Source organism: Trypanosoma equiperdum, assembly GCF_001457755.1.
Source record: "Trypanosoma equiperdum strain OVI genome assembly, contig: ctg_636, whole genome shotgun sequence".
Lineage (NCBI taxonomy): Eukaryota > Euglenozoa > Kinetoplastea > Trypanosomatida > Trypanosomatidae > Trypanosoma > Trypanosoma equiperdum.
In genome coordinates this window covers 60,524-85,674 of record NW_027124572.1, presented here as the reverse complement: position 1 = coordinate 85,674, position 25,151 = coordinate 60,524, and the positions used below count along the sequence as shown (strand labels likewise).

The 25,151-nt window shown below is 43.0% G+C and overlaps 10 protein-coding genes across 10 annotated transcripts; all 10 read left to right on the top strand.

Annotated features, from left to right (window-relative positions):
- Positions 1-1,267: 1,267 nt before the first annotated feature.
- On the top strand, positions 1,268-2,515 carry TEOVI_000294900 (uncharacterized protein; the record flags this gene model as incomplete). Its single annotated transcript, XM_067225941.1, has 1 exon — positions 1,268-2,515. One exon carries the CDS (start codon positions 1,268-1,270, stop codon positions 2,513-2,515), a length of 1,248 nt encoding a protein of 415 aa, XP_067082042.1.
- Positions 2,516-2,753: 238 nt separating this feature from the next.
- On the top strand, positions 2,754-5,378 carry TEOVI_000294800 (Mitochondrial SSU ribosomal protein, putative; the record flags this gene model as incomplete). Its single annotated transcript, XM_067225940.1, has 1 exon — positions 2,754-5,378. The coding sequence occupies one exon, from the start codon at positions 2,754-2,756 to the stop codon at positions 5,376-5,378; it is 2,625 nt and encodes an 874-aa protein (XP_067082041.1).
- A 609-nt stretch (positions 5,379-5,987) lies between these two features.
- Positions 5,988-8,873, top strand: TEOVI_000294700 (copper-transporting ATPase-like protein, putative; the record flags this gene model as incomplete). The annotated part of the gene is made up of 1 exon (XM_067225939.1): positions 5,988-8,873. The coding sequence occupies one exon, from the start codon at positions 5,988-5,990 to the stop codon at positions 8,871-8,873; it is 2,886 nt and encodes a 961-aa protein (XP_067082040.1).
- A 1,287-nt stretch (positions 8,874-10,160) lies between these two features.
- TEOVI_000294600 (uncharacterized protein) lies at positions 10,161-10,670 on the top strand (the record flags this gene model as incomplete). The annotated part of the gene is made up of 1 exon (XM_067225938.1): positions 10,161-10,670. One exon carries the CDS (start codon positions 10,161-10,163, stop codon positions 10,668-10,670), a length of 510 nt encoding a protein of 169 aa, XP_067082039.1.
- Positions 10,671-12,472: 1,802 nt separating this feature from the next.
- TEOVI_000294500 (uncharacterized protein) lies at positions 12,473-13,282 on the top strand (the record flags this gene model as incomplete). Its single annotated transcript, XM_067225937.1, has 1 exon — positions 12,473-13,282. The coding sequence occupies one exon, from the start codon at positions 12,473-12,475 to the stop codon at positions 13,280-13,282; it is 810 nt and encodes a 269-aa protein (XP_067082038.1).
- A 4,573-nt stretch (positions 13,283-17,855) lies between these two features.
- TEOVI_000294400 (uncharacterized protein) lies at positions 17,856-19,052 on the top strand (the record flags this gene model as incomplete). Its single annotated transcript, XM_067225936.1, has 1 exon — positions 17,856-19,052. The coding sequence occupies one exon, from the start codon at positions 17,856-17,858 to the stop codon at positions 19,050-19,052; it is 1,197 nt and encodes a 398-aa protein (XP_067082037.1).
- Positions 19,053-19,546: 494 nt separating this feature from the next.
- Positions 19,547-20,629, top strand: TEOVI_000294300 (UBA/TS-N domain containing protein, putative; the record flags this gene model as incomplete). The annotated part of the gene is made up of 1 exon (XM_067225935.1): positions 19,547-20,629. One exon carries the CDS (start codon positions 19,547-19,549, stop codon positions 20,627-20,629), a length of 1,083 nt encoding a protein of 360 aa, XP_067082036.1.
- Positions 20,630-21,482: 853 nt separating this feature from the next.
- Positions 21,483-22,460, top strand: TEOVI_000294200 (NADH-cytochrome b5 reductase, putative; the record flags this gene model as incomplete). The annotated part of the gene is made up of 1 exon (XM_067225934.1): positions 21,483-22,460. One exon carries the CDS (start codon positions 21,483-21,485, stop codon positions 22,458-22,460), a length of 978 nt encoding a protein of 325 aa, XP_067082035.1.
- A 953-nt stretch (positions 22,461-23,413) lies between these two features.
- On the top strand, positions 23,414-24,022 carry TEOVI_000294100 (NADH-ubiquinone oxidoreductase 20 kDa subunit, mitochondrial precursor; the record flags this gene model as incomplete). The annotated part of the gene is made up of 1 exon (XM_067225933.1): positions 23,414-24,022. One exon carries the CDS (start codon positions 23,414-23,416, stop codon positions 24,020-24,022), a length of 609 nt encoding a protein of 202 aa, XP_067082034.1.
- Positions 24,023-24,675: 653 nt separating this feature from the next.
- TEOVI_000294000 (Stress responsive A/B Barrel Domain, putative) lies at positions 24,676-25,011 on the top strand (the record flags this gene model as incomplete). The annotated part of the gene is made up of 1 exon (XM_067225932.1): positions 24,676-25,011. One exon carries the CDS (start codon positions 24,676-24,678, stop codon positions 25,009-25,011), a length of 336 nt encoding a protein of 111 aa, XP_067082033.1.
- Between the last annotated feature and the right edge of the window lie 140 nt (positions 25,012-25,151).

Sequence of the window (25,151 nt, the reverse complement as noted above, 5' to 3'; positions counted from 1 at the left end):
GGGGGGGGGGAAAGGGAAAAGAATTAAAGGAGTAAAGGTGAGAAAGAAGAAAAGAAGAAAGACCTAAACTTTGGGTACACGTCAGTGATTTTTTTTTTTTAAATTCAAGTTGTTGTTGCTTTTGTTGGTTCCTTTTGCTAATGAACGGGAGCGGATATGCCATATCATCTTTTATTGCGTTTCTGCTTTTATTGTGCTCGGTTGCTCGTTGGAGTGGGGCACATTGAGCGGCGTTTAATATGCTGTCAGTAGAGAGAAGGAAATAAAGAAAAACGAAGGGGAGAAAATAAGAAACGAAAGAAAAGGATATAAAATAGCAAATGGATACCCGCATGGTTATCATTTGTCCCTCGTGTTTGTGTGCACGAATTTATACTTTTTTTTTTGCGCGTTATCATCGTTTTGTTATGCGTTGGTGGGTGCGCATGAATAGAGAGAGAAAAGGAAACGATGCGTGTACTCGTGTAAAAGTGAGGATGACTCATCTAATCCCACGTATTTACTTCAATATATTACACCACAAGTGTGATTTTCTCCCCCCTTTTTTTTAAAAATTCCTTTATTGTTATACGCCCTTCTTTTTTTCTTTTTACTCAACCAACTTCTCGCTTATCGAGACGACAGCTCTTTATGTTTTTGTGTTTGTATTGTATTATTACCTCAATACATGCAATCTATTCTATTTATCATCTTCTCTTCTTTTCTTTTTTTTTTCGTGTTGTGTGTTTAATCGAATTGGAGCGTTTTTGCATGCACATCGCCCCCTTTTCCCTTCTTTTCTTTTTTTTTTGCTTTACTTCTTTTCTTTAGTCCTTCTCTTCTACCGTCACGATCATTCCCCCTCTCTTGTTATTTACTGGGGGAGGGAAACTGCCGCAGTTGATGATAAAGGGTGCAAGGAGCGAAATAAATTAACATATATATATATATATATGTTTATACGCCTACCTGTAATGTATATGTATGTATACCCACATCACACTCTTTTTTTGTTGCTTTTGGTGATGCGCTTGTTAACCGCAATATGCGAATGGATATGCCCTCTTCTGGTGCTCTTTTAGAGCCTTTGTTCTTTCTCTCACTTTCTTACAAATCATTGAAATTTTTGGTTTATTATTATGCAAGTACTTGTTTGTTTTTTTCACTTCCCTCATTTCTCATCGGACAGTTGCGTTTGCATTCTTTTCTTTTCTTTTTTTCTTAATTGTATTCCCCCCTCCCCCTTGGCACTGAAGTTAGTGTATGGGAGGAAATAGTTGAGAATACAATGAGTCACACAATGACAAATGCTTCTACTCTCATGAGCATAACAGTTTGCGACCCCAACATGAAAGGTACAGGATTGGAAATGGAATGTTTACGTCCATCCATGCACATTCCCGAACTGGTGCTCATTCCTCCCATTTATGTGTTGATAATATCGGGGTTTCTTTGCACTTTAGTTAATGCCTTCTTCAACTACGTGTCTTTCGGGCGGAGCAGCATCACAACCGCTATGGAAAAACACACTCGTGTGAAAATGCTTATTCACCATTCACTTATCGTCCGAGATATGGAGGGGCACACCAGCGTGTCGAGGAGGGACAATATTTACAATGAAACTGATCATCTACTAACTCATAGTAATGTTAGCGTAGACCATAATGACAGCGCTGTTTTCTTTCAGGGAATATTAAATTCTGATGCTTTAGGGTTCGAATCACCAAGAGTTCCCGCCTCCGTGGCGGACGAGGCGCTATATGGTTCGTTGGAATGTATCCGACGCGTAGGACAGCAAATTGTATTTTCACACAACCCCAAGTATATGATCATATCGATCACGAAAAGTTTGGTGATGCTCTTGGTGTTACAATACCATTTTGACTACAATGGAGGGTGGGACAGGTTTGTAGTGTGTACGGCTGCGAACTTGATGAGTGGTTTGCTTACTCCCGTTTTGGAGTATGGTGCCGAGTTCCTGTTACAACTCGACCCCGATAGCAATCTAAAGGTTGCTCAGGAGCACGATGAATTGGATGATGTGGTACTTATTTCGAGAATACTCACGCGGATCGGTGAATTCAAGTTGGAAGACCTTGAAACGGTTTTGGTGCAGGGCTGTACATTTATTGTCTTTGGTGCGGTTCTCCTGCCTCCGGTATTTGTCTTTTGTTTGGTGGGTGCTGCTATGTTTTTGTGGTTGTTCGGACCGTTGTGGTTCGCTTACGGATACTTCCGTCACCTTTACTATAAGCCAAGGCAAAGCAAAGGGTTGTCATCTCCGAATGCCCGCGGGTGGCTGCGTATTACCCCATTCCGTGAACTTGCGAGGATAGTGTTATTAAAAGCAGTGACGTTGTTTTTACTTCAGTGGACAGTTCAATGCAGTTTTTTGCTCGGTTTGATGTTGTTGCAAGGTGAAAGCTATTTGAAGGCTCTCCATTTAGAGGTGAAACATCAGTTATGGAGATGGAATAACCCTCTGAAGATGGGTGGTTTCCGACTTCTTTGCCTTGTCAGCCAACTTTTGTTTTAGGTGTACCGCACTGCACTGGTGGCTTTTGTGTACCAGTACGTAAACCGGTACAAATTTCCCGGCTTTCCAAATCACTTCTTCATTTTGTGAAGCATAGTTGCCTGTTGCGCTTCGCTCTTCCCTTTGAATGGTTGGCGATATTGTGACACGTTTCTGTAACTTTCATTGCTGCTTTCTCCGCTTTCTTATATCTACTGTAAAGCATCCGCAATTTTTTTTTTGGTGCTACTGATTTCCCATGCGGCGTTGGCACCGTTCACTGAATCCTGCACTTTTCGGTGAGCGCGGGTCGGGCCATTATTTTTCGACCACGAGGGCCCGCCTTCAGCTTCAAGCACAAGACCGCATCATTTGTGGAACGCATGGCGCCGGAATTGTGGCTCATCAAACTGCAGTTAATTCTTCGGATAATCCCATGCTTAGTTCCGTTACTACTGCTGCTCCTGCTGCGGATTTGAGTCGGACGAAACCACATGAAGGTACCGGCACTAGTGAGAGAGACCCTTACATCCGCACCCTTCACAATCAGCGGAGCGCGGCGCCCGAAAGCTCCGTATTGCAGTCGCACACGGTGAATGCCCCAACGGTGGATGAGTGCGAGATGCTTGCAGAAAGGTGGGGAACCATGAACTATTGGCATAACGATACATTTCCGCGCCTTGTGGTGCTCTTAAAGAAGTTGTTAGTCCCTGACGTGTCTCCACTTTCGCCCACTGCGGAGTCACTTTTGTCAATGTTCGAGAAGGTTGTGATACCAAAGCTAACATCGGATGAGGAAGACAGACGGAAACTTGTTTCCTTGTGGTCTGAAACGACACTGCAAGCTGAGGCAGCAGTCACAAAATTCTTATTTCAACGAGGGTCGTTTGAGTCAATGTTGCACCGCATAATCACCGATGCACTAGAGAAGATGAGCACCTTAGCGCTTGGTGGTCAGGAAGGGAATTTGGCACTGGAAGCCTTGAAGCGCCAAACACTATTCAAGCGGAACGATTTCATTCAAAAGCGATTGATTGATGTAGTGAGTAACAGTGCTTACCTTGGGTATGGTGATTCAGTATGGCAAGTTTTTTTTGCAGCCGTGGAGGCAAATGAGGAAAACTTGCTCAGCGACCGGGCCACCACAGATGCCATTCGTGCCGCCTGGGAGGGAGTTATGCGAGAAGATGTTGTTCGTCTGCCGGATGTCACTGGAGTTGTAGCACTGTATCTCACGCTCGTATGCATTAGGGAAAGTGGACGCCTCGTTCCGGTGGAACTAAAGGAACTTTCCTCTGGTTTGGAAGATGGCGTTCGACCCGGCGTGAGAAAACTGCAGCAATATCCTCTGATTTTCCTTCATCCTACGGTAAAGCGTCGGTTTGTTGTAAAGGCTGTTGCTGAGATTCTCCACAATTCATCTTCAAATGCTTTCTCGAATATGCTTCGGGAAAATGGTTTACATGATACAGCTCGAGAAGTTGCGCTATGCGAGGCCATGAACAGGAACAAAGAACTTGCTGAAGGCGATGTTGGTGACGCCGTAGGCCGCTTTGTAAGTAAGGGTGAGGTCAAGACACTGCTTTCATCCCTCGTCAGTGGTACGGACGCCGTTGTGCGTGATGCAGTTGCCGGTATCTTTGGTATAGGCACCACAATCACCATTGATTGGGACGCCGTTATGCAAAATGTTGACTGGTCGAACAACTGGCAGCGGCTGGCTACTGCTTTGCTTAGTAATTCAGCTGTTTTGTCGGCAATCGTCAAACTCGTGAAGAATGCGATTGGTGCTAAGGGAATGTCGAAGCATCTATTTACTGATGAGTATGCAGACCAGTTGCAACTTATTTTGGATGCTCGCGAAGAAAGAGCGGCGTCAAGGAAACAGAGGATCGAAAACATCGCTCAAGAACTCTCTTCCTTTGAGAGGGTCGATTTGAGTTGTGACCTTCTCCGGAAACTGGGTGTCGATATGACAGAGTTGGACACGGCAGCCGCGGCAACGCGGAACATGAATGTTGTGCAGAGACCATGCATAGAAGACGGTCTGCTTTCACTCGTGTTGGAAGCTGTGACTAAGCGCCACCCGAATTGGGTGAAGGCGGGAGTTATACAGACGACTCTCAAAGACCCATTTGACGCGCTGCGGTGGATGATGCACATTTTTATTCGTCTTTCGTACGTTCCGCATGCTGGTGCAGCGACCATCGCGCGACTTTCTCGACGCCGCATTGGACCAATTGGGTTGGAACCGCATCAGTTCAACGTCCCTGCGGAACTTGGTTTCGTAGAGCAGTACGACAATTTGCAGTACAAACGGTACGATTGGCAGGGATGGTACCAGCGCATGTTAGATGTGCACAACCGAAACGTATCGCTACGCTGCCGGATTTGCGACTTGCAACGTCTGGACGGCAACGGCGTGCAGTTTGTTGACATGCAGACGGAGCGTAGATTGCGTATATTAGCACAACATCGGGTTGGAATGGGTGTGCTTAAGTTGGACGCTGATAAATATGAGGATCAGGCGGATAACGTAACCTTCGGCACAACAAAACTATCAGAACTTCTTGCTGATGCCCGCAAAGCTCAGCTGGGTGAAGAGTACTGGCCTTCCGTCGAGCTGAAGGTGCGCAAACCAAGTGGACAGAGTAAAGCGCACTATTCACTCATTGACAATGAACGGATTGAGAAACGGAGTAGGGAACTCTACGAAAAGTACCGTGACGCCAAGAAGCGTAGTCTGTTCGTAACACCCATGGAAACATGGTTGGAAGTGAAGGGAATGCAGGTAAGGAAGTCAGTGGATAATGCCGACGAAGATGGGTACACTCTCGATGCACTTCAAGATATGATGGATGGGGACGACGAGGACAAGGTTTAAACAGCTTTGTTGAGGTCTCCATTATCTAGTTGAGAGATTTTTTATCGTAATAGTGTAGTCATTATACGCAGTTTATATTTGTTTCCCCTCCCCCAGAGGTTTATGTGTAATGGTCACACGACAGGAGAGCACAACGTCTGTGCGAATATATGGTGTACTGTTCCCGTTGGAGCAGTTGTTGGGAGACAGAGAAGTGCTACGGAAAGGAAAGGGGTCACACTCTGGAAGTCGAAAATGAAGTAAGTACCTTCATTGTCTATGGTTTGAAGGTGGTGGATGAGTGGGATCTGTCCCCCCTTGTCGCCTTGTACGTGGGGATTTTCTTGCCACTATTTCACACAGTCTTTTTTTTTGCCTTTACCTGAGATACTTGGTTGCCTCTTCTACATTGAATACTGTTCCGCGGTTGAATAGTAAAGACGCAGTCGAAGTGGGCTTCAATAGTGTCATCAGTTACTAAGCGATCATCTTGCTTACAATATCGGAAACATCTCCGACTGAAGCCAACACAGACAGAAAAGGCTCGGCGTATCGTGAATACCATTGTGACTCTTATTTACGGCCGCTTCAGTCTACATCGGCAGTCTTCAACGTTGAGACGTGCCAGTAATGGAGGAGAACAACGCAACTACAGGGCAGAAGCGAAGGCGCAGAAAAAACAAACGAGGACGGGAAGCTCAGCGGCCCACTGATTCAGATGAACTCCAGCCTCTCGTTTCCTATGGTTCGTTGGCACAAACTCCCCTCTTAGCGGAAGAGCAGTCAGTGGGAGCAGTGAGCTTGAGCGCGCAGACGGCTGCTGCACCTTCCCCTGTCGTTGTGCCGGAGTTTACGGAAGCCGCTAAGAGTTCACCAAGTAGTGTTCAATTGCTGGGTGGTAGTACTGTCGCTCTGGTCGATAAGACGGTGGAAAGCCACTTCAGCCTCCACGGCCTTCCGTGTGCATCGTGCGCTTCGCATATTGAATCTCACATCGGTGAAATGGGTGGTGTGGCGCAAGTTACTGTGAACTTTGCATCTTCTCATGCTGTCGTCGTCCACAATCCTCATGTGGTGGGGGCAAGTCGCATCACGGAGGAAATGGAAGCAATGGGATACACCGCTGTACTGATCTCCGCCCATTCAGACGATGCCGAACAGTTAGATAACTTGGGGGTGAGGGAATTTGAGCTGCTCATTGGTGGAATGACTTGTGGTTCATGCGTTTCAAGAGTGCAGTCGGCTCTTCTGGAGATCGATGTCGTGAAAAGCTGCACGATTAACTTTTCGACAGGTACCTGTAAATTAACTATGACCGGGGGTCGCGACTCTCTGAACTGCGTACAAGAAGAGGTGAAAAAGCTGGGTTACACTGCAACACCTTTGGAGGAGCGAGGGTCGGGAAATGCAGTGGATGTTATGAAAGAAGCTCTTGAGCGAACGAAGGAAATTCAGGCCCATAAGCGTGCCTTTGTCTTATCCGCCGTTTTGGCGACGCCACTAGCTGTCTTTATGATCTTGATGACTGTCACCAAGTACTTCGAGGACATTACTACCATGGTCATCGTCAACACTATTCAACTATACCTCGCAACACCCATCGTTTTTTACTGTGGTTCTGGTTTCTTTTCTCGCGCGTGGGTTAATCTGAAACACCGTACGTTTACAATGGATACGTTAGTTGCCCTCGGCGCAGGCTGTTCCTATCTTTATTCGGTGGCGGGGCTGATCACAATGTTTTTAATGAAGCGGCACGTTACAACATATTTTGACACAGCGGGGATGTTAGTGGCTTTTATGTTACTCGGCCGCTACCTGGAGGCGTACGCTAAGCGTCATACTAATGATGCTCTCATTAAGCTCATGAACCTTGTTCCACCGACGTCACTTGTTGTCACTCCCGCAGGTGATGTTTCGATGCCGTCCTCGACTGTAAAAAAGGGAATGCGAGTTCGCGTGCTCGCCGGTGACCGCGTTCCAGTTGACGGCGTACTTGTGGAAGGAAATTCCGACGTCGATGAGCAGATGGTAACTGGAGAATCAGTGCCAAAACCTGTAAGTGCTGGCGGGACTGTTGTTGGTGGTACCACGAACCTCACGGCCATGATCGTCATAGAGGCAACAAAGGTTGGTGAGGAGGCCGTGTTGTCCCAAATCCTTCGCGTAGTTCGGGAGGCCCAGAACAGTAAACCGGCTATTCAGCGGATTGCCGACAAGGTTGCAGCCCGATTTGTTCCCGCTGTTATTATCTTTTCCCTGGTTGTCTTAGCGGTTTGGTTACTTCTTGGGGCTTTCAACCTTTACCCGAGTGAGTGGCGTGGAAACAATGAATCGACAACGGTCTTTGCGTTTGACTTCTTCATTGCGACGGTTGTCGCAGCCTGCCCTTGCGCCCTTGGCTTGGCAACGCCTACGGCCATTATGGTGGGAACTGGTGTTGGGGCAAAACATGGAATACTGGTTAAATGTGGGATGACTCTCGAGGCTATGCGCCGCACTCGCTGCGTTGTGTTTGACAAAACGGGAACCATTACGAACGGTACCTTGTGCGTTGTATTCCAAAGGCGCTGGGGTAATGGCGCCGATGCAGCAGTTGACGCGGTAGGGGCAGTTGAACAACGGTCGAATCACCCAATCTCTCGAGCAATCGCGGTTTGCGTTGCCTCTGATCCTAAAAGTCAAGTAGCCGCCTATGAAGTAGTGACTTCCACGGTACACAGCGGCCTCGGTGTGAAGGCAACGGTACAACGCAAGGACAGCGGTCACCAACTTAACGTTTTCATTGGTAACATGGACATGATGTTGAGTTCCGGTATTGATGTTTCTGGGGAAGTGGCTAAGGTTGTGCGTTGGCAGATGGGGCTTGGCCGAACAGTCACTCTCGCTGCCGTTGATGGAAGCGTACGATTTCTTGCTGCTCTGGCAGATGAGCCAAAGGCAGAAGCCGCTGGTGTCATTCGATTCTTAAAGCGACAAAACATTCGTGTTTTCATGGTAACAGGCGACAATCCCGGCGTTGCAGCGGCTGTAGCGCAAGCAGTGGGGATTTCTCAGGAGGATGTCTATGCAGGTGCCCTTCCTGTCACCAAGGCTGCTGTTGTGAAGGCGTTTCAGGAGGAATATCGGGATGTTGTGTTTGTGGGCGATGGAATAAATGACGGCCCAGCACTGGCGCAAGCGAGTGTGGGTGTTGCCCTTGGTGCGGGTACTGAAATTGCCATTGAAGCTGCCGATGCGGTGCTGGTGCGAAACAGTTTAGTTGACTTGCTAAATCTTCGAGCACTTTCCATTACAACAGTGCGCCATGTTTACGGTAATTTTATGTGGGCCTTTGGCTACAACGTGTTGATCCTCCCACTAGCAAGCGGGATGTTGTATCCTTTTCTGCACGTAAGGGTGCCCCCTGTCGTCGCCGGGGTTGCAATGATTCTTTCGAGCCTTAGTGTGCTTATGTCTAGCCTTTCCATTCGCTGTTTCTCACCTTACAAACGGGAACAGTTCATTGATATCATTTAGAATTGGTGAAAGAATACTCAACAACGGCACTAATAATTGTGATGAAAAATAATGGTAATAACAAGGGTAATAATAACGGGTGAGGAGAAGGATACAAGGAGTATGATAGTTTTATATATTTTAATATGCAGAAAACTTTTGCGTGCGTGCGTGTGTGTGTGTAGAGGGGGGTGGGAGGAGCGGTTACATGCGGGGGAAATACTTTCAGTGGCCGAGACCAGATTTTACTGGCCGGAAAACATACCAAATTCACTACTGTGCTCAGTTTATTATTGCGAATAGCTTATAGGAGCTACCTTCACATTTCTACAATGCGTTACTGTGAAGTACGGTGCAGGTCTCTGCGATTGCATTACGACCAAACAGAAGCTGAGAAGGGAGGAAACGCGGGTTATATTATGGTAGACATTTACAATAATGGAGTAAGCACTAATGACGAACACACATCCCAATGCCCTTTTTGATTTTGGGGGCCTGCTTTTATCTTATTTCTTAGTTGTTTATGCCTTTAGTATACACCAAACATAAGTGTGCCACCGATGTAAAAGTCGTGATAATCCTTCATACACCACACATTTTTTCATGTGTTCACGTGATTTTAGGGCTTCTTCCTCCCTTCTTCTTTGGCTGCTGATGATGGCGGTGAAAAATCATTTTGGGGTGACAGACGGAACAGGTTCTGTTGTAATTGCGGTTCTTAGGGATATATAAATGTGTAGAATAAAAGCAGTGCTAGGGCACCAGGGGTTCCTTTTTTCTGAGTTTTTTGTGCTGATGTTTGTCGTGGAAGCTTCTTTCTTTTTTATGTTACACTGGATCTCCTCATTTACGCATTCGAGTAATTTATTTTCTGCCATTTGTATGTGCGTATACGCTTTTTAATTTTGTTTCTGTTCAATGTTTGTGGTTGTTTTTTTTTTTTAGGATGTTGAGTATTCATCAGTGTGTTCTCGACTTTACGGTTCCGCGTTACGCATCATAATGGGAAATGAAAGAAGGTCAAGGGGGGGAGTTATATATATATATATATACCATCTGCGTTGTTTGTTGACCCTTATTTTCCATGTTATTTCCCACTTCTTATTTGCCTTTTTCCCTCTCCTTTTACCATTGTGCTCTTCCATGTCCCGTATTTTCTTTTTCCCCCCCCATTGGGGTGCGATGGGAAACAAACAAACAAACAAAAAGATACTAGCAGCAACAGACGGCGGTAACCAGCCTCGGTTGAGGAATACAATAAAAGAAAAAAAAGATCTTGTAGCGTCGGCATAGGAGAAGTAACGAGAGATGACAAAATATGAGCTGAAGATGCAGTACTTTGACGAATGGATGATTCGCTGGCGCAAGTTCCAAACCGAATCGGATTGGGAAATTGAAAAGGGCCGTCAGTGGTGGCGCCGATTCAACATGGCAGTATCCGGTGCATTGTTTTGTGGTCTTGTGCTTTACACATCGGGAACAGCGACGCTGAAACGGCAGTACGGCCTCCCACACTTCTTCGATATCGGAGTGGACGGTCAAGCAAAGGAAACAATGCTGAAAACTCTCACCTCCCGCTGGCGTTACACACCACAGGGTTATGGCCGAGTGCTGATTACCGGCGTACCGACGTATATCCTCTTCGTGTCTTTGGAACATTACCGCGAGCGACGCCGCATGCAGCAATACTTGCAGCAGAACACGGTTTTTGGTGAGCAGATGCGGCGGTTGCTCAGCACTGGAAAGATTGAGGAGTACCTTCCAGTTAACATCAAAGCCACTTTACCAGCTTCTCAGCAGGCCATCTACAATTATTAGTGGCGGTGGTGGTGGTGGTGGTCGTTGCACGTTTAATGAGGTGTGTGTGTGTGTGTGTGTGTGTGGGAGGAAGGGGAATCCGTCAAGTAGCGATTTCATTTATTTAAGTATGATACATGTGTTGGATTCGATGTGTCGGTGTCTTTTGTAGGATTGTTATAGCAAGGAGATGTGCAGTAGGGGGGTGACAAGCGTTTGTGAGAGTCGGTGACATAAAACGAACAGAGTTTGGGGGAATTCATTCTTCTCTCTAGTATGCGCTTTAGTTTGTTGTATGTCACAACGGAGCGGAACTTTGTGACGTTGGGGATATGTCCTTTATTTTTCTCTTCTACCCTTCTTAGTTTTTTTTGTTATTGTGATTATATTTGTGATGTGCCCTGCTTAACTGACGGAGGAGTCAGAACCCTACATGTTTACTTTTTTCTATTCTCTTTTTTAACTCATGATCTCTGCAGTGTTTTCACAATCTCTCACTTAGGTTTTTTTTTTTGCATCGTATGTCAACAACAATACCTGCAGTTACTGCGAGTGTGAGTGTTTGGTGAGAAACATCAAGGAAGAAGCTTAAGGGAATGAAGCAGTGGCTTAGGATAATTTTATGCTTGAAAAAGAGAAGAGAGAAAATGAGAAAATCTCGCACACAGAAGCGGAAAGACATAGGTGGGGTCAATGATTAACTATTTTTTACACCGTAGGGTAGAGGCTTATGAAAAGGTGAAAATAGTTCCAACATGACTCATTTTACCAATGGAGCAACAACAGTTGGGTTTCCCCAAGAAGCGTTCTCTAATGTATTATATTTGCGGATAGTAACAATTGCTCGTGACAGAAAATGATTTGCCGCTTCTAACTGTATACCTGCTTACGGAGGGGTGTTGCATGGGGGTTAATATTACTTCTTTTTCTTTTTTTTAAAAAAATATATATGTATGCATATACATATGTGTAAGTTTGCGTGCGTGTATTTCCCCTCCCCTGAAAGTAACTACATCGTGACTCTCTGTTTGGTGTTATGTTAGCAACCGTTTCATTCATATAAATTCTACTGTACGCCATTCCTCCTCCTCCCCCCCTCCCAGATTTGTTGAGGTCGGCTCCCTTTTGCTGTCGGTAAGTTATCCATTGTATATGTTGTTTTATTGTTTTTGTTTCTTATCCTCTCTTCTTTCTTTTTTTTTTTGTGTGTGTATGTGTGTTGACGTTGCGCAATCGCATACGTATAATTTGACCATCTCGTTTAATCGATTAAAATAGGTAGCCTGGGAGCATCCCAAAAATAGCTAACACTTGCTCGGTTATCATCGAAGGAGACTTCGTTGTTTTACTTTTTTTTTTTTTCGTGCGCGTTCTTCGGTCCTATTTGGTTGGGCGACGTTTACGGAGAGTTTGGTGTTGAGAAAAGGGATATATACGTACAATTTTCTCTTTTGTGTTCACGTTCGTGTGGTTGGTCTACAATCTGCGGAAGGTAGCGCAAAAAAAAGGAGGGTTTATCATTTTCACTGCACTTAACACCGGCAGCATCGCAGGCGCTTGTGAAAAGGGGTTTACAACGCTATAGACTGTTTGGTTTAACGGTTTACGTGAAGAAACAAAATAAAAAGTACAAAAAAAAACCAGCGGTTTGTAGGTGTTGCCGTTGAACAAAGGAAAGGAAGTAAAGAGTGAAGGAAGGAAGAATAGCAAGGGTTTCGGCTACCGTCAACAAACTCCTTACAATTAAAGAAATAAAGAAAGAGAGAGTGCGAGAGAAAGAAAGAGAAAAGGGGTCTAAAATCAGCACAGTTAAAATAAGAGTGATGAGGCCAACAGGAGAGTCTGAGAAGTTTATAACACTTCCAACCGCCTCGCGGGTACTTCCCACGGGAGGAAGCCCTGCTGATGGCGGTCAGAGGTTGCAAACTACTATGGGCATAGTATCCCACGGCGCTCAACAGCAAAGGCACAACTCCCAGAACAATGTTACATGGAGGTTGGGGGTAGATGATAGCGTGGAGTCAAACGGCCTGAATGTTCATGTCCGTGTGCGCGACAGCCGTACTCCAACGCCATTTACTTCCATGTTTGTATCAAGCAGTAGCTCCTCGCCCCTGACAGCTCGAAGCACGTCCGGATATCAGGAGGAAGAAACATCTCCATATTCCATCAGCGGTGCTGAATACTTGTCTGCTGGTGAACACATAGCACACACAGCACTAAGTGGGAAATGCAGTTTTTTTTCCTTTCCGGAAGGTTTGCCATCCTTTCGGCCACCGTCAGTTCCCGCCGAGCGCACCCACAAATTGTTTATTGGACAGCTACGCTTTGAAATGTCGCTGGAGGCACTCGTCTGGTTCCTGCACGAAACCGTCAATGTTAATGTGTGCAACATTGAGAAGCGTGGTTGTGGTTGCGCAATTATTTCACTGTCGAGTGAGGCGGACCGTGAGGCCGTATTGCAGCTGAAGGAACGGCTCCTCGTTGACATTGGCGGTATGTGGTATGCACGGAGCGATGAGGAGTGCTGTAACCTCCACAACTACATTGATTGCAGCGTTGCACATATTCCACGACCGCAGAAAGTTCCTCAGCGGCTAGTGGTAATTGAGGAGGCCCGGACGGGCAGATAAGTCCGTCTGTCCTGCGCATGCATGTGTGTCCTTTTTGTATTTAATCTTTTATATTTCCCACCTTTTCTCGTCCCATTTTTTGACTTGTTTTTTGTTCACTTTTGGGTGGATGGGAGTGCAAAAACTGGGGCGTTGCGATACATGAGGTCAACGAAGGTGAGGAAATGTAGTGGACGCGCATGTTGCGTTGTGCTGTAGAGACAGGGAGTTTTTTTTTTTTAATTGTAAATAAAAACACCGACGGAAGACAGATTGTTAGTATATTTGGGCAAATTTTGTTCGGTAGTGATAGCTAACGATAACGACAGAAGTTACTCACCATTAACGGAAACCGAAATGGGCACAAACGGCAAATATGATGAATGAAAATATCGGAAAAGAATAACAGTGGGAAGATACAAATCAATAAAGACAACTTCACAACATAAAAGGGCGGTAAAGCATAAGAGGTCAACACCTTTTCGGGTGTTTATTCATTCATTTATTTATTCATTTATTAGTCGTTATCAATTTTGAATATCAATAACGATAAAGTGATAATAATAACTTTTAAGGGACGTTTCATTTAATTTAACTCCATTTCTTTTTTACTTGTATGTGTGTATATTTTGAGTGTATGTGCATCAGCGACACAATTTCGTTTTGGTCGTTTTTATGACTAGAAGATTTTATGGGAAGGTGATGCAACCTTTCTTCTTCCTTTTCTTTCCCTTCCCTTCCCTTTCCTTCCCTTCCCTTTTTTTTTTAAAAAGAAAATTGACTGTTTCCTGTGGAAAGTGCGTTACCGAAAGAAGCTTCTGCAGGAACATTTTGGGGTTTTATAATTAAAATAAAAAAAATATTAAAAAATAAAATAATGATAATAATGAAATAACAACAGTAATGAGGAGAAAGAACTGGGAAAACCGGGTTCGATGGTGACGAAGAAATTCTTTCAAAAGGATTCCGTTACCTTTTTCTCTTCAAATTAAATAACAACAACGGCAGCGACAAAAACAAAAAACGGAGTGAAAAGGAATAAAAATATCATAATGAAGAGCGTCACTGGAACCTCCAACGGAGTAATTCCGTTTCCTCCGGCAGTTTTCAACATCACGATTTAGTCGGATAATCACGGTAATTTTTTTTAAAAACCTTTTTTTTATTTTTGAAAAGGAATATGTATATAAACATGTGTATTCAAATATATTTAAATCTAAAAGCGGTAGACACACAAACACAAACATATAACATTTATTTATATAATATGAATGGGTTTGTTTGCATGTGTGACTGCATATTGTAAATATTCGTCACTATCATAGAAAAAAAACAAGATTGTACATGTATGATTATATGTAAAACATAAATTATAGACCCAATCGACGCACACTTTTTCTTTTGTTTTCCTTTTATTGAAACTTCACCAATATTGACGATGCACCGGAGGAAAAAAAAAAGGAAAAGAAATACCGTTGGTTATTATTATTATTATTATTTAAATTTAAAAAGAGAACATTTTTTTTTTTGTGCCTCGCTTTTCCACCGCCCTTTTCATGTTTTTATTTTCCCCCTCTCACCCTTAACACCTGAAAAAAAAAGCCGTTATTTCAAAGCCCGCTTTCTTCCTTAAATTAATTAAACTCTCGAAATTGCACCTCTACCTGTGTCCTTGTCCACGAAATTAACAGCAGTTTTTAATTTTCTTTTTCCTCCTTAATTTTATCCCAACATTTTTTTTAATAACCTTTTTTAATTTCCTTTTCTTTTTACCTTCCAATCCTCACTTTACTTTCTCTTTTTTTTGTTTTGTTTTCATTTTTGTCACACTGCCCGCACCCACCCACCCCCTCCACTCCAATAAGCAAACACACACATATATTTATATATATTTATATATATATTTATTTATATGAAGAAAGAAAGAAAGAAAAAAATGCGTTTACTCAACACTGTTTAAAAAACACCTCTTTTATTTCTCCTTTTTTTACTTTTAGTTTTGCATTTGTTTTATTGTGCATACGCCGTTTTTTTTTTTTGTTGGCATTGTTGTAGTGTTCCGTCGCCCGCCCACAATGTTCATTGTTTTGTTTTGTTTCTGGTCAGGTTAGAGAGAAAAGGGTGACACCTCAAGCAAAAAAAAAAATGGTGAAGGAAAGTTAATTATTTAATAAAAGAGTTGGGGAATCGAGAATGCATAACAGGTCGCAGCATCACATTGCCCGTCCTTTTTTTTTCCTCTTTCTCTCCACTACTTTCTTTCTTATTACAATATTAATAATTATTATTATTACTTCCCCCTTTTAAATATTTAAATATTTTTTTCCCCTTCTGGTGTTGTTCCACCGCATCACACGCCTCAAAAACATCTTCGCTTTAACTCATGCTAACAATTTAAAGCAGCGAAAAATGATTGAATAATTAGCGACAGCATTTATTCAATAATTTTTGCTTGTTTGCTCTTTACAGCTGATGGAATGAAATGGCTCAGGGGCAAAAGTTGCAGCTTTTATAATAAAGGCGATGATGGTGTGATGGTGGAGTCATATATATATATATTTATTTATTTATTTATTTATTTATATATTTATATATTTATATATTTATATTTATTTCATTTGCCTGCATTTTCACACCTGTTTTTTTTTTTTGAATTGTGTGTGTGTGTGTACATGTGCATGCATATTTTGTTTCAATTTTTCATGTATCTTCCTTTCCTATTTTTTTTATTTTTCTTTATATATATATATATATATTTATTCAACCATTCATATACACACCACTTGACACTATCACGTTTGTCTCTGTGTGTTCTTTTTTTTTTTGAAAAAAAAATAATTTCCCATATATATACGTCTTCTATATATCCACGTTTGTGCGCTTATCTATACATGTATATATATACATCTATATGCATCTGTATTTGATTTTTGATTGATTTGACTGAACTGCGGGCGGCGGAATCGTAAAAGAAAAAAAGAATGAGGCATTGATTTTTTTTTTTTTGAAAAAGCAAATATGTAGAGAAGGCGGACACAAATGTACAAACGTGAAACAAATCAGCAACTTAAAAGTTAAAAGGAGAAAAGTGAAAAAAATAAAATAAGGTATGATACATTGAGTGATATGAGGTGTCTTTTTTTTTTTTACTTAGAGGGTACAGTGTGCACCATTTTTTCTTTCTTTCTTTTTTTGTTATTGAGGTGTGGTTGGGGGGGGGAAACAGAAACTTTTTTTTTAAAAAAGGAGAATCAATTTTTAATTTTATTTTTACCTTCACACAAATAACTTTTTTTTAAAAAATATGTTTTTCTCTTGATTCCCTACCCACCGTTACGGTACTGGATTTCTTTACTTTCTTTTTTTCATCAATGTTTATATTTATTACTTGTGCTTTTTTTTTTTTCGTAAAAAAAAGGATTAAAATTTTTTTTTAATTATATACCCCTATCTTTCATTTTATTATTGTAAATTGTATACACCATGTTAATTATTTATCTGAAATGAGTGAAAAGGTGACAAATGTAAAAAAAAACAGCAAAGTGTGGCAGCCCTGTTTCGCTTGAAGTTTACTTTGAATGTAGTTGGGCGCTTCCCTTTATTAATATTGTTAATTATTTTTATTTTGTTATGCTTTATTTTACTTTGTTTTTATTTCATTTTTTTTTCTATTCACTGGGTTTTCACTTTGTTGCCTTTTCCTCTTCGTCACTGCCGTTGCCGTTGCTCCTATCGCTCCTCACTGGTGTGGTATCTTTTTGTTTGATTCCCTTTCTCTTCTTCTCTTTTTTTTTCTTCCTCTTTATCCCTCTACTATATTACGTTATATTTTAAAATATCCCTCATGTATGATTAGATGGAGACAAGGGAAAAGAAAGAAAGAACGAAACCTCCTTTACTCGTGTATGCATTATAATACGGCATATGTCATATTATTCTCTTTTTTTTAAAAAAAAAAAACATATTCGTATAGGAGTAGTGCACACTTTATGTTGTTAGGTAGAGGCAAAGATATAAATGTATAATACATGCATATATATATATATATATTGTGCATCTAAAAGGCGGAAGGAAACGAAAGAGAGCGTTGTTGCGATATGTTTCTTCAGTTATTTGTGTTGCTGGTGGTGGTGCGTGAGCGAGAAAATAATTAGAATTCGCGTATTAGATGAATTACCGGAGGTTTCCGCTCCCACCACCAAAAAAAATAATATAATAATAAGTACGGCGTGATTCACCGGAGACGTTGCCGTTCATCTTATTTTTTGAGGAGACATGAAAGAAAAAAAGAGAAAGAACGAAGGAGTCTGTGGGCCAACCAGCTACTCGGGGTTTTTGGAGTGATACATCGTGTCGTTGTGTTTCATAGAATGTTGGTGCCTTTTTTTTTAAAAAAAATCGAATAATACGATTTGGACGATCCCTTTAATGTTTTTGTGTGTTGTATTCACCTGTACCCAGTCAAATGCAGTGCGTCGTGTATCGTCTTTTCTCCCCATACCTCTGAAACGATTGTTTGCTCATACAGACACACACACACACAAAAAAAAAAAGGCCGGAGCCACGATAAATTATACACGTGCATGCTGGAATAATGAAATTGTCACAACGGTTCCTATCAAACACTTTAGCGGAGGCCGGCACGCTTCCTTCCCGTGGGACGAGCCATTCTGAAGCAATACGGCAGTTGATCATGTCTACATTTCCTACAGCAACCATCTCATTTATCACCACAGGTTCTAATGGTGCTCACAGTGCCAACGTTACTGATACTACCGCTAGTGTCACTAATGCAGGAACCTGCGCAGAAGAGGACGAAAAACTTATGGAACAATTACGTATGAAGGACCAGGAGTCCAAACAATCGGTAGGATGCAGTGAATCACTCGGAGCTCGGCGTGGGCCCTTCACAGATTGCTGCTCACCTCAAGGAGTTGCGGAGTGGCAACGTTTGCATCAGTTGTTCCCAGCAGAAGCTTTCGTAAATGCTCCACAACCCTGTTGGACTCCACATGCTGTAGTTTACATTGGTGGATTTGAAGCCCCCGACTTGCGCCGTACAGTTGCACCGCGACTTTTCGAAAAGGTGCCCGCCTTCGTAACGGATAGCGAGCGGGAGCAAACCGTTGGAGGTCGGACGGCTGTAGGAGGGCGGCAGAAAAATCCCAAGTATGCAACCAAAACACTCCACACGGGACTCCTCATGAGTGAAAAGGGTTGTGCACTGCACGAACCAGATTTACTGCAGTTGGCTCTACCACATGTGGGACCATCTGCTATGATACGTACTCGCACATATCTTTCATTTGCTGGTGCGGAGCCTAATGTAACGGCGTTGAATGGCGCAGTGGACCCGATGCAGCGGGTGGCGCTTCGTCCAGCCTTTGGTTATTCCGCTGCGGCGCTGAGGAACACACTTCCATTTGTTGTCGTGGGGGCATCTCTGTTACTCCGCCGCTGGAATGCACGATGGTCCTCCACAACTTTGAGTAGCGCCTTTTGGCTTTCTGCAGTTGGTCATGCGGTGGAGAGCGGACGCATGAGTGAAGCCGGATTGTTAGTGCAGAAGGGAGGCGTGGATGCAAATTCAGTGATGCGGGTGCTGGCAATGGAGGCAAGTTCAATAGCGAAAAACTGCCCAGAGGATTGTTGTGTAAACTACTTTTTGCCATCGGAGACATTTGAGTTAGAGAGAGGTTTTGCCGAGTTGATGAATGTTGGACCTCGTCTTCCCATCGATGATCTAAAGGTATTACCCGTGTACCCTCTTTTGGTGCGTCAAACACGTTAGTGTTGTTGTTGTTGCTGTTGTTTTTCTTAGTTATTAGGGGCGAATGTTTCTCATCCGCCGTCATGAGGATAGAAAGGTATTTATTTTTATAGTTAAGGCCTCCTTTGCGTGTGATGTGTGTCTGTTTGTGTTGTCAAAGCTTTATCGGCAAATGGGTGGTGGTCTACCCGAGGGAAGGCCTTTTGTTGTTGTTGTTGTTGTTGTCTTATTGGGGAAGAAGTCAGCGCATAGAATTTTTTTTAAAAGAAAAAATGGTGGCAAATTTGGGTAATATTCTTTTTCTTTCTATTTCTTTAAAAAGAAAAAAACGGTATTATAACAACATCTCGGCTAGAGTATATATATATATATATATTACCTCCAACGTGCCGTCACGTTTTGTGCTTCTTAATCTATATATTTATCTCTCGGTACTGTTTTTTATGCCTTACCCGACAAGTTACCATATTGCCCTTTGTCAAGCAACAAAACGCAAAGAACGTGGTTGGTTGAGAATGAATGTTTTTGATTCCAACAGCATGCTCTGTCAAGTTGTTAGCAATATCACAGACCCGGTGGAACTTTTCATCGAACCAGAAATGACTGTGGGTGAGGTGCGTGCATTGGTTGCGGAGATGACAGTTGACTCCAACGATTGGAATGTTCGTCTCACATTCCAAGGTCACACTTTAGAGGACGACGAGGAGACATGGAGTTCCGTGACTCAGCAGTACCCCGTCGCACAAGGAGTTGCTCCTAAACTCTTTTCACATGCATCTAAGAAACGAGAAGAAAAGGCGCGACCACCGGTGAGTTTACCTCTGATGGAAGAACAAAAGGATCGACAGCAGGCAAAACTTATGGAACCGATAATCGACACGTTGGTTAACGATCCAAATTTTTCGGAGATGATGATCTCGGGTCAGCCGTCGCTTCGTCGTTTGATTGATGCGAACCCGGAGGTGGGGCGCTTGTTCCGGAACCCAGAAACCCTCAAGAGTCTCATTATGTCACAAATCGACCCTGATCAGCGAAGGGCAATGAATCGAAATGTGCAGTTGCAGTTGGCACAAATTAGCGCGATTCCCGGTGGTGAGCAGCTTCTTGAACGGTATACCAGTGGGCTTATGGACGATATGGACCTAAACTTGGACCTTGTGAGGAACACAAAGATTAAGGTTCCAGAAGACGAAAAAGATGATAATTCCGAGTCTGTGAGAGGGGTAAATAGCGAAGCCCTTCCAAACCCTTGGAGTCAGTCGACTAACACCGCCGACTCGGGTAACACAAACACTTTTAGTAACGCCGCGATGAACCTTTTTGGGATTCCTGGGAATGTGGGCCATCCGAGTTTAGGAAACCTTTTTGGGTCCGGTTTGGGGGGACCGTTTCCTTTTATGTCTCCCGGCATCTCAATACCCCAAACAGGCGTAACCGCATCGCAACGGGGAGATGACGCCACGCGGTGGTCTCAGCAACTCGCCATGTTGAAGGATATGGGTTTCATGGATGAAGAGTTGTGTTTGGAGGCACTTCGAATGACTAATGGAGATGTGGACATGGCAGTAAACTTCATTGTGAACAAAGATAGCTCTTGATGTTTCTGTCAAAAAGGAAAAAAAACTTGTCGCACAGAATGGTGGGTGCGGTTGCGCGTGTACGTTTTCACGAAAGGAGAATTGATGGATGTGGCGTGTAGTTTAGACATATGTGGACGGCCCCGCGGCGGAGGATTTGGGTTTTAAGTGTGTCTCCTTTTCCATTTTTAAAAAAAAATTCCAATGCTTTACTTTGGATATATCTGGATGGGGGCACTCTTATATGCTACACCCTTGCGACTTACTTTTCCGTTCATTTACTGTGGGGTGAGGTTTAAAAAAAAAAACTCGTGTTACTGGAATGGTAAGCGTCGTTTGTTCGTGAACCACATGCTTACATTGGCTATTTAACCTCATTTCATACGCTCAAGGAGGGGATCAGGGACTTTAATCCACAAGCTTTTGTAACTTTCCCCCTTGTTTTTTGTTTGTATGCACCTTAATGTATGTCTGTCTATTTTCTTTTTTTCTTCCGAGGTAATATATATATATATATTTTACGTATATATTGGGCACAAACGAACACCTTTTTTTTGCCGGTCAACTTAAAGAATGGGTGGAGCGACTTCATCTGAAAGGGGGAATACGAAAAAAAAAGGGGGTGTAGCGTTGAGGAACTACTTTCCACTACGGAACGAGCCCTAAAAGAAGGGAAATAGGGAAGTAATACGCAAAGCACATTTATAAATATTTATATAAAGGGAAAGAGAGCACAGGAGGGCTGTTGGAAACGCAATAAAGCACTTGTGGTACCTCTTCTTTTTGCGAAAGTGAGGTTACGCTTTGGGTTGCTACTTTTCAGGCGGTAAACTAAGTGATTAGGGTGTGCGTAATTAAAAGTTCCCACCACTTTATGCGCTTTGTTCCACCTTTCCTTGCGGGTGCAGCACTCGCAACTTACTACCGACCTCTGGACAAGTCGAAATCTGCATATTGCTACGCGAGTATTGAAAATGCCTTACACTTTCAACCTAAACCAAAGCCCGGAAAAGTTTTTTCCCAACGATACCAACCGTATACCCTTGGGGATGTTGTTCCGATAACACATGACACTGCTCTTTTTCGTTTCCTTATTGATGGAAATGAAGAGTTTAACCTAAAGCCATGCTCCACACTACAGGCATGCTACAAATATGGCGTGCAACCTATGGATCAATGCCAGCGCTTCTACACTCCTGTGACGGCTAATCACACGAAAGGTTATTTCGATATTATTGTGAAGCGCAAGCAAGGGGGACTCATGACAGAGCATTTATTTGGTATGCACATAGGAGATAAACTTCTGTTTCGATCAGTCACATTCAAACTGCAGTATCGTCCGAATAGGTGGAAACACGTGGGAATGATAGCGGGTGGCACTGGGTTCACTCCAATGTTGCAAATCATCCGTCATTCGCTCCAGGAAGAATGGGACAACGGTATGGTTGATCGGACTAAATTATCTTTTCTTTTCTGTAACCGAACGGAGAGACACATTTTGTTGAAGGGACTCTTTGATGATCTCGCACAAAAGTATTCCAATCGTTTTAAGGTATATTACACAATTGATCAGGCTGTCGAGCCTGACGTATGGCCGCACTACACCGGACTCGTAACAAAAGAGATGGTGCATGAGACCATGCCGGCACCGAATGAGGAAAAAAAGATTATATTATTGTGTGGTCCCGATCAGCTGTTGAATCATGTCGCTGGAACACCAATGGGAACAATGAACACCATGTCGAGTGGAATGAATATCCAACCGATGGCACCAGACCTCAATAATTTAGTAAATCTTGGGGGGATATTAGGGGAACTCGGGTACTCCAATGATGAAGTTTATCGCTTCTAATAATAACAACAAAAAATAATAGGAAACGAGAATGTTTGATGAACAAAAAAGTAAATAGGGGGAGACTGCATGGTTTTTACTCATGCTTACACGCGTGAAGTAGCGCATACGGAAAAACGATATTTATTCCCTTTACTTTTCCTCTCGTCACGTGCTTGATCCTGCACAGTTTCCGTTTTTTGTTCTTTTCATTTAAGATTTTGTCTCCCTGTACAACATGGCGGATGATACTATAGCGGCCGACACTATGGGGTTTTTTTTTACGAGAATACATATTTGTTATTGATTTATTTGGTTATATATATATATATATATATATATATATATATTAGTTCCACTTCACCTCCAAAAGTACCGGCATTTCTTCGAGGCAGTGGCACTAAGTTAAATCCATTGGGTTTTGTAATCGTTCGATGCAGAAATGGTTCAATTTAAAAGGACCCTTTTCTCTATATCGTCTTTTTTTACCCTCCACCTTTCAGTCGCGTCATTTCGTCGCATGCGAAGGGGAGTTATAAATATAAATATATATATCGCCATTTTTAATTGCTTTACTTTTTCGCAACTCCATCCTTTTTACCATTTCATTTTGTTTCTTGCGCCCCAATCGGTATTAACATGAACAAGTAGTTGCGAGAAGGAAAAGGGAGAGATATATACAGAGAAAGAGCGGCAGCAACAGCGGTGGTAGACATTCCTGGGGGGAAATATATATATATATATTACACTTCGCTGTCATTTGTTTTGTTGTCACCACCGTCATCTCCATCATTCCCTTTTTCAACTTTGTTTTTGTTTTTGCTGTTACTGAGATAATAAATTTACGTACACTTACAAAATAGGGGATACAAAAAAAAAAACTTCCTCTACTGCGGGGTTAGATAGAGGACAAAGTAGGAAATAGAATCTTTTTTAAAAAAAAAAGAAAGAAGAGGATAGATAAATAGTTTGCAATGCTTCGTCGCACGTCGTTTAATTTCACAGGGCGTGCGATGATTTCGCGCGGCAGCCCCGAGTGGTCGCATCGTTTGGATCTCAAGAAGGGGAAAAAGACGACAATGATGCACAAACTTGGCACCAGTAAACCCAATAATGCATTGCAGTATGCACAAATGACTTTACACGACCTTACGGAGTGGTGCCTCGCTTACTCGCCGTGGCCTCTCACCTTCGGTTTGGCATGTTGCGCCGTAGAAATGATGCATGCATATGCTTCTCGGTATGATTTGGATCGTTTTGGTATTGTACCGCGTCCAACACCCCGTCAAGCAGAAATTATTATTGTCTCCGGCACTGTGACAAATAAAATGGCTCCAATCTTGCGGAACATATATGTTCAAATGGTGAACCCCAAGTGGGTTATTTCCATGGGAAGCTGCGCTAACGGTGGTGGTTACTATCACTTCTCCTACGCCGTGCTCCGAGGCTGTGAAAGAGCAATACCAGTTGATTTCTGGATTCCCGGTTGCCCTCCTTCAGCGGAAAGTCTTGTCTTTTGCTTGCATACATTACAGAAGAAAATACGCTGGCACGAAATTCAAAAGTATTCTGTTCGAGATTAAAGAATCATGGTACAATAGGAGTTTCTATTTTTGGTGTGCATATGTGTTTGTGTGTGTGTCACCCGATAGAAAAGATTTACATCGTTACGGCCGTTGGCAAATTAGCGGCAGGCGTCTGCGGGAAATCAAATCCCTCTTTTTCTCCGTCCTTTTTTGACTTTTCCCTTTACTTCTTTTGTTTTGGATCAGGGGATGGTGTTCCATTCTTTTGTTCATGCTCAGAAAACTTACTGAACCGGAAAAGGAAAGAAAAAAAGGGGGAATAAGTGGAGGTCCATAGGTTATTATAAGTTGCAACTGCATGTGTGTGCGTTTCACGGTTATTGGTGAGTCGTGAGTTAGTGACGTTAGTTAATTGTTTTTGCGACGGAAGAGTATTCGTGTGTAACTGCTAAACTACCTTCATTATTCGTTAGCGATATAATATCACCGCTCCTGTTGTCAAACAATGTATTTTCTCTCTTTCCCTCTCTCCCTACTGCCACTGTTTCCACACTCTTTCACCCCCTTTCCCCTTAATCTTGCATTTATTTCTTAACTGCAAGTAGTTTCAGTATCATTTCTATCGTGTTAAAGCCATCACTTAAACGAAAATCAAACGTAACGGTCGCAACTGAGAAGTAACACATCATCATTTACGGGAACGAAAGGAGATGTCCGCGAAGATGTGCCACGTCGTCATGTTTGCTCTCGACGCAACGAAGTTCGCCGCCAATCTTCCGGGTTCCGAGTTGCAGCGGCACCTGAAATTACTTCGCGAAACAGTTCCGGGTTTGCTCGAAATTAATATGGGCCCAACTGGAACGGATCTTTTTCCCGGTTATGTGGATTGCAGCGGTGGTTTTACTCATTGCCTTGTCTCAAAGCACACAGATGTAAAGGCACTGCAGGAATATGTGGCGCATCCGAACCACGTCACGTTTGCGGAATTACTAAAGGCCTCATATTCCAAACCTCCCATCCGTGTGGACTTTGAGCTGAAGGAGTGATAATTTGTCCCTTAGTGGTGCCAGGCATGAGGAAGAAGAGGGAGTGAAGGCACAAAAGGCAAAACGAAACACAACACAACAAAGGGTTTTGTCCCCACTTCTGAGACACGAAATGCAGCCTGCTTCTTCATTCATTCAAT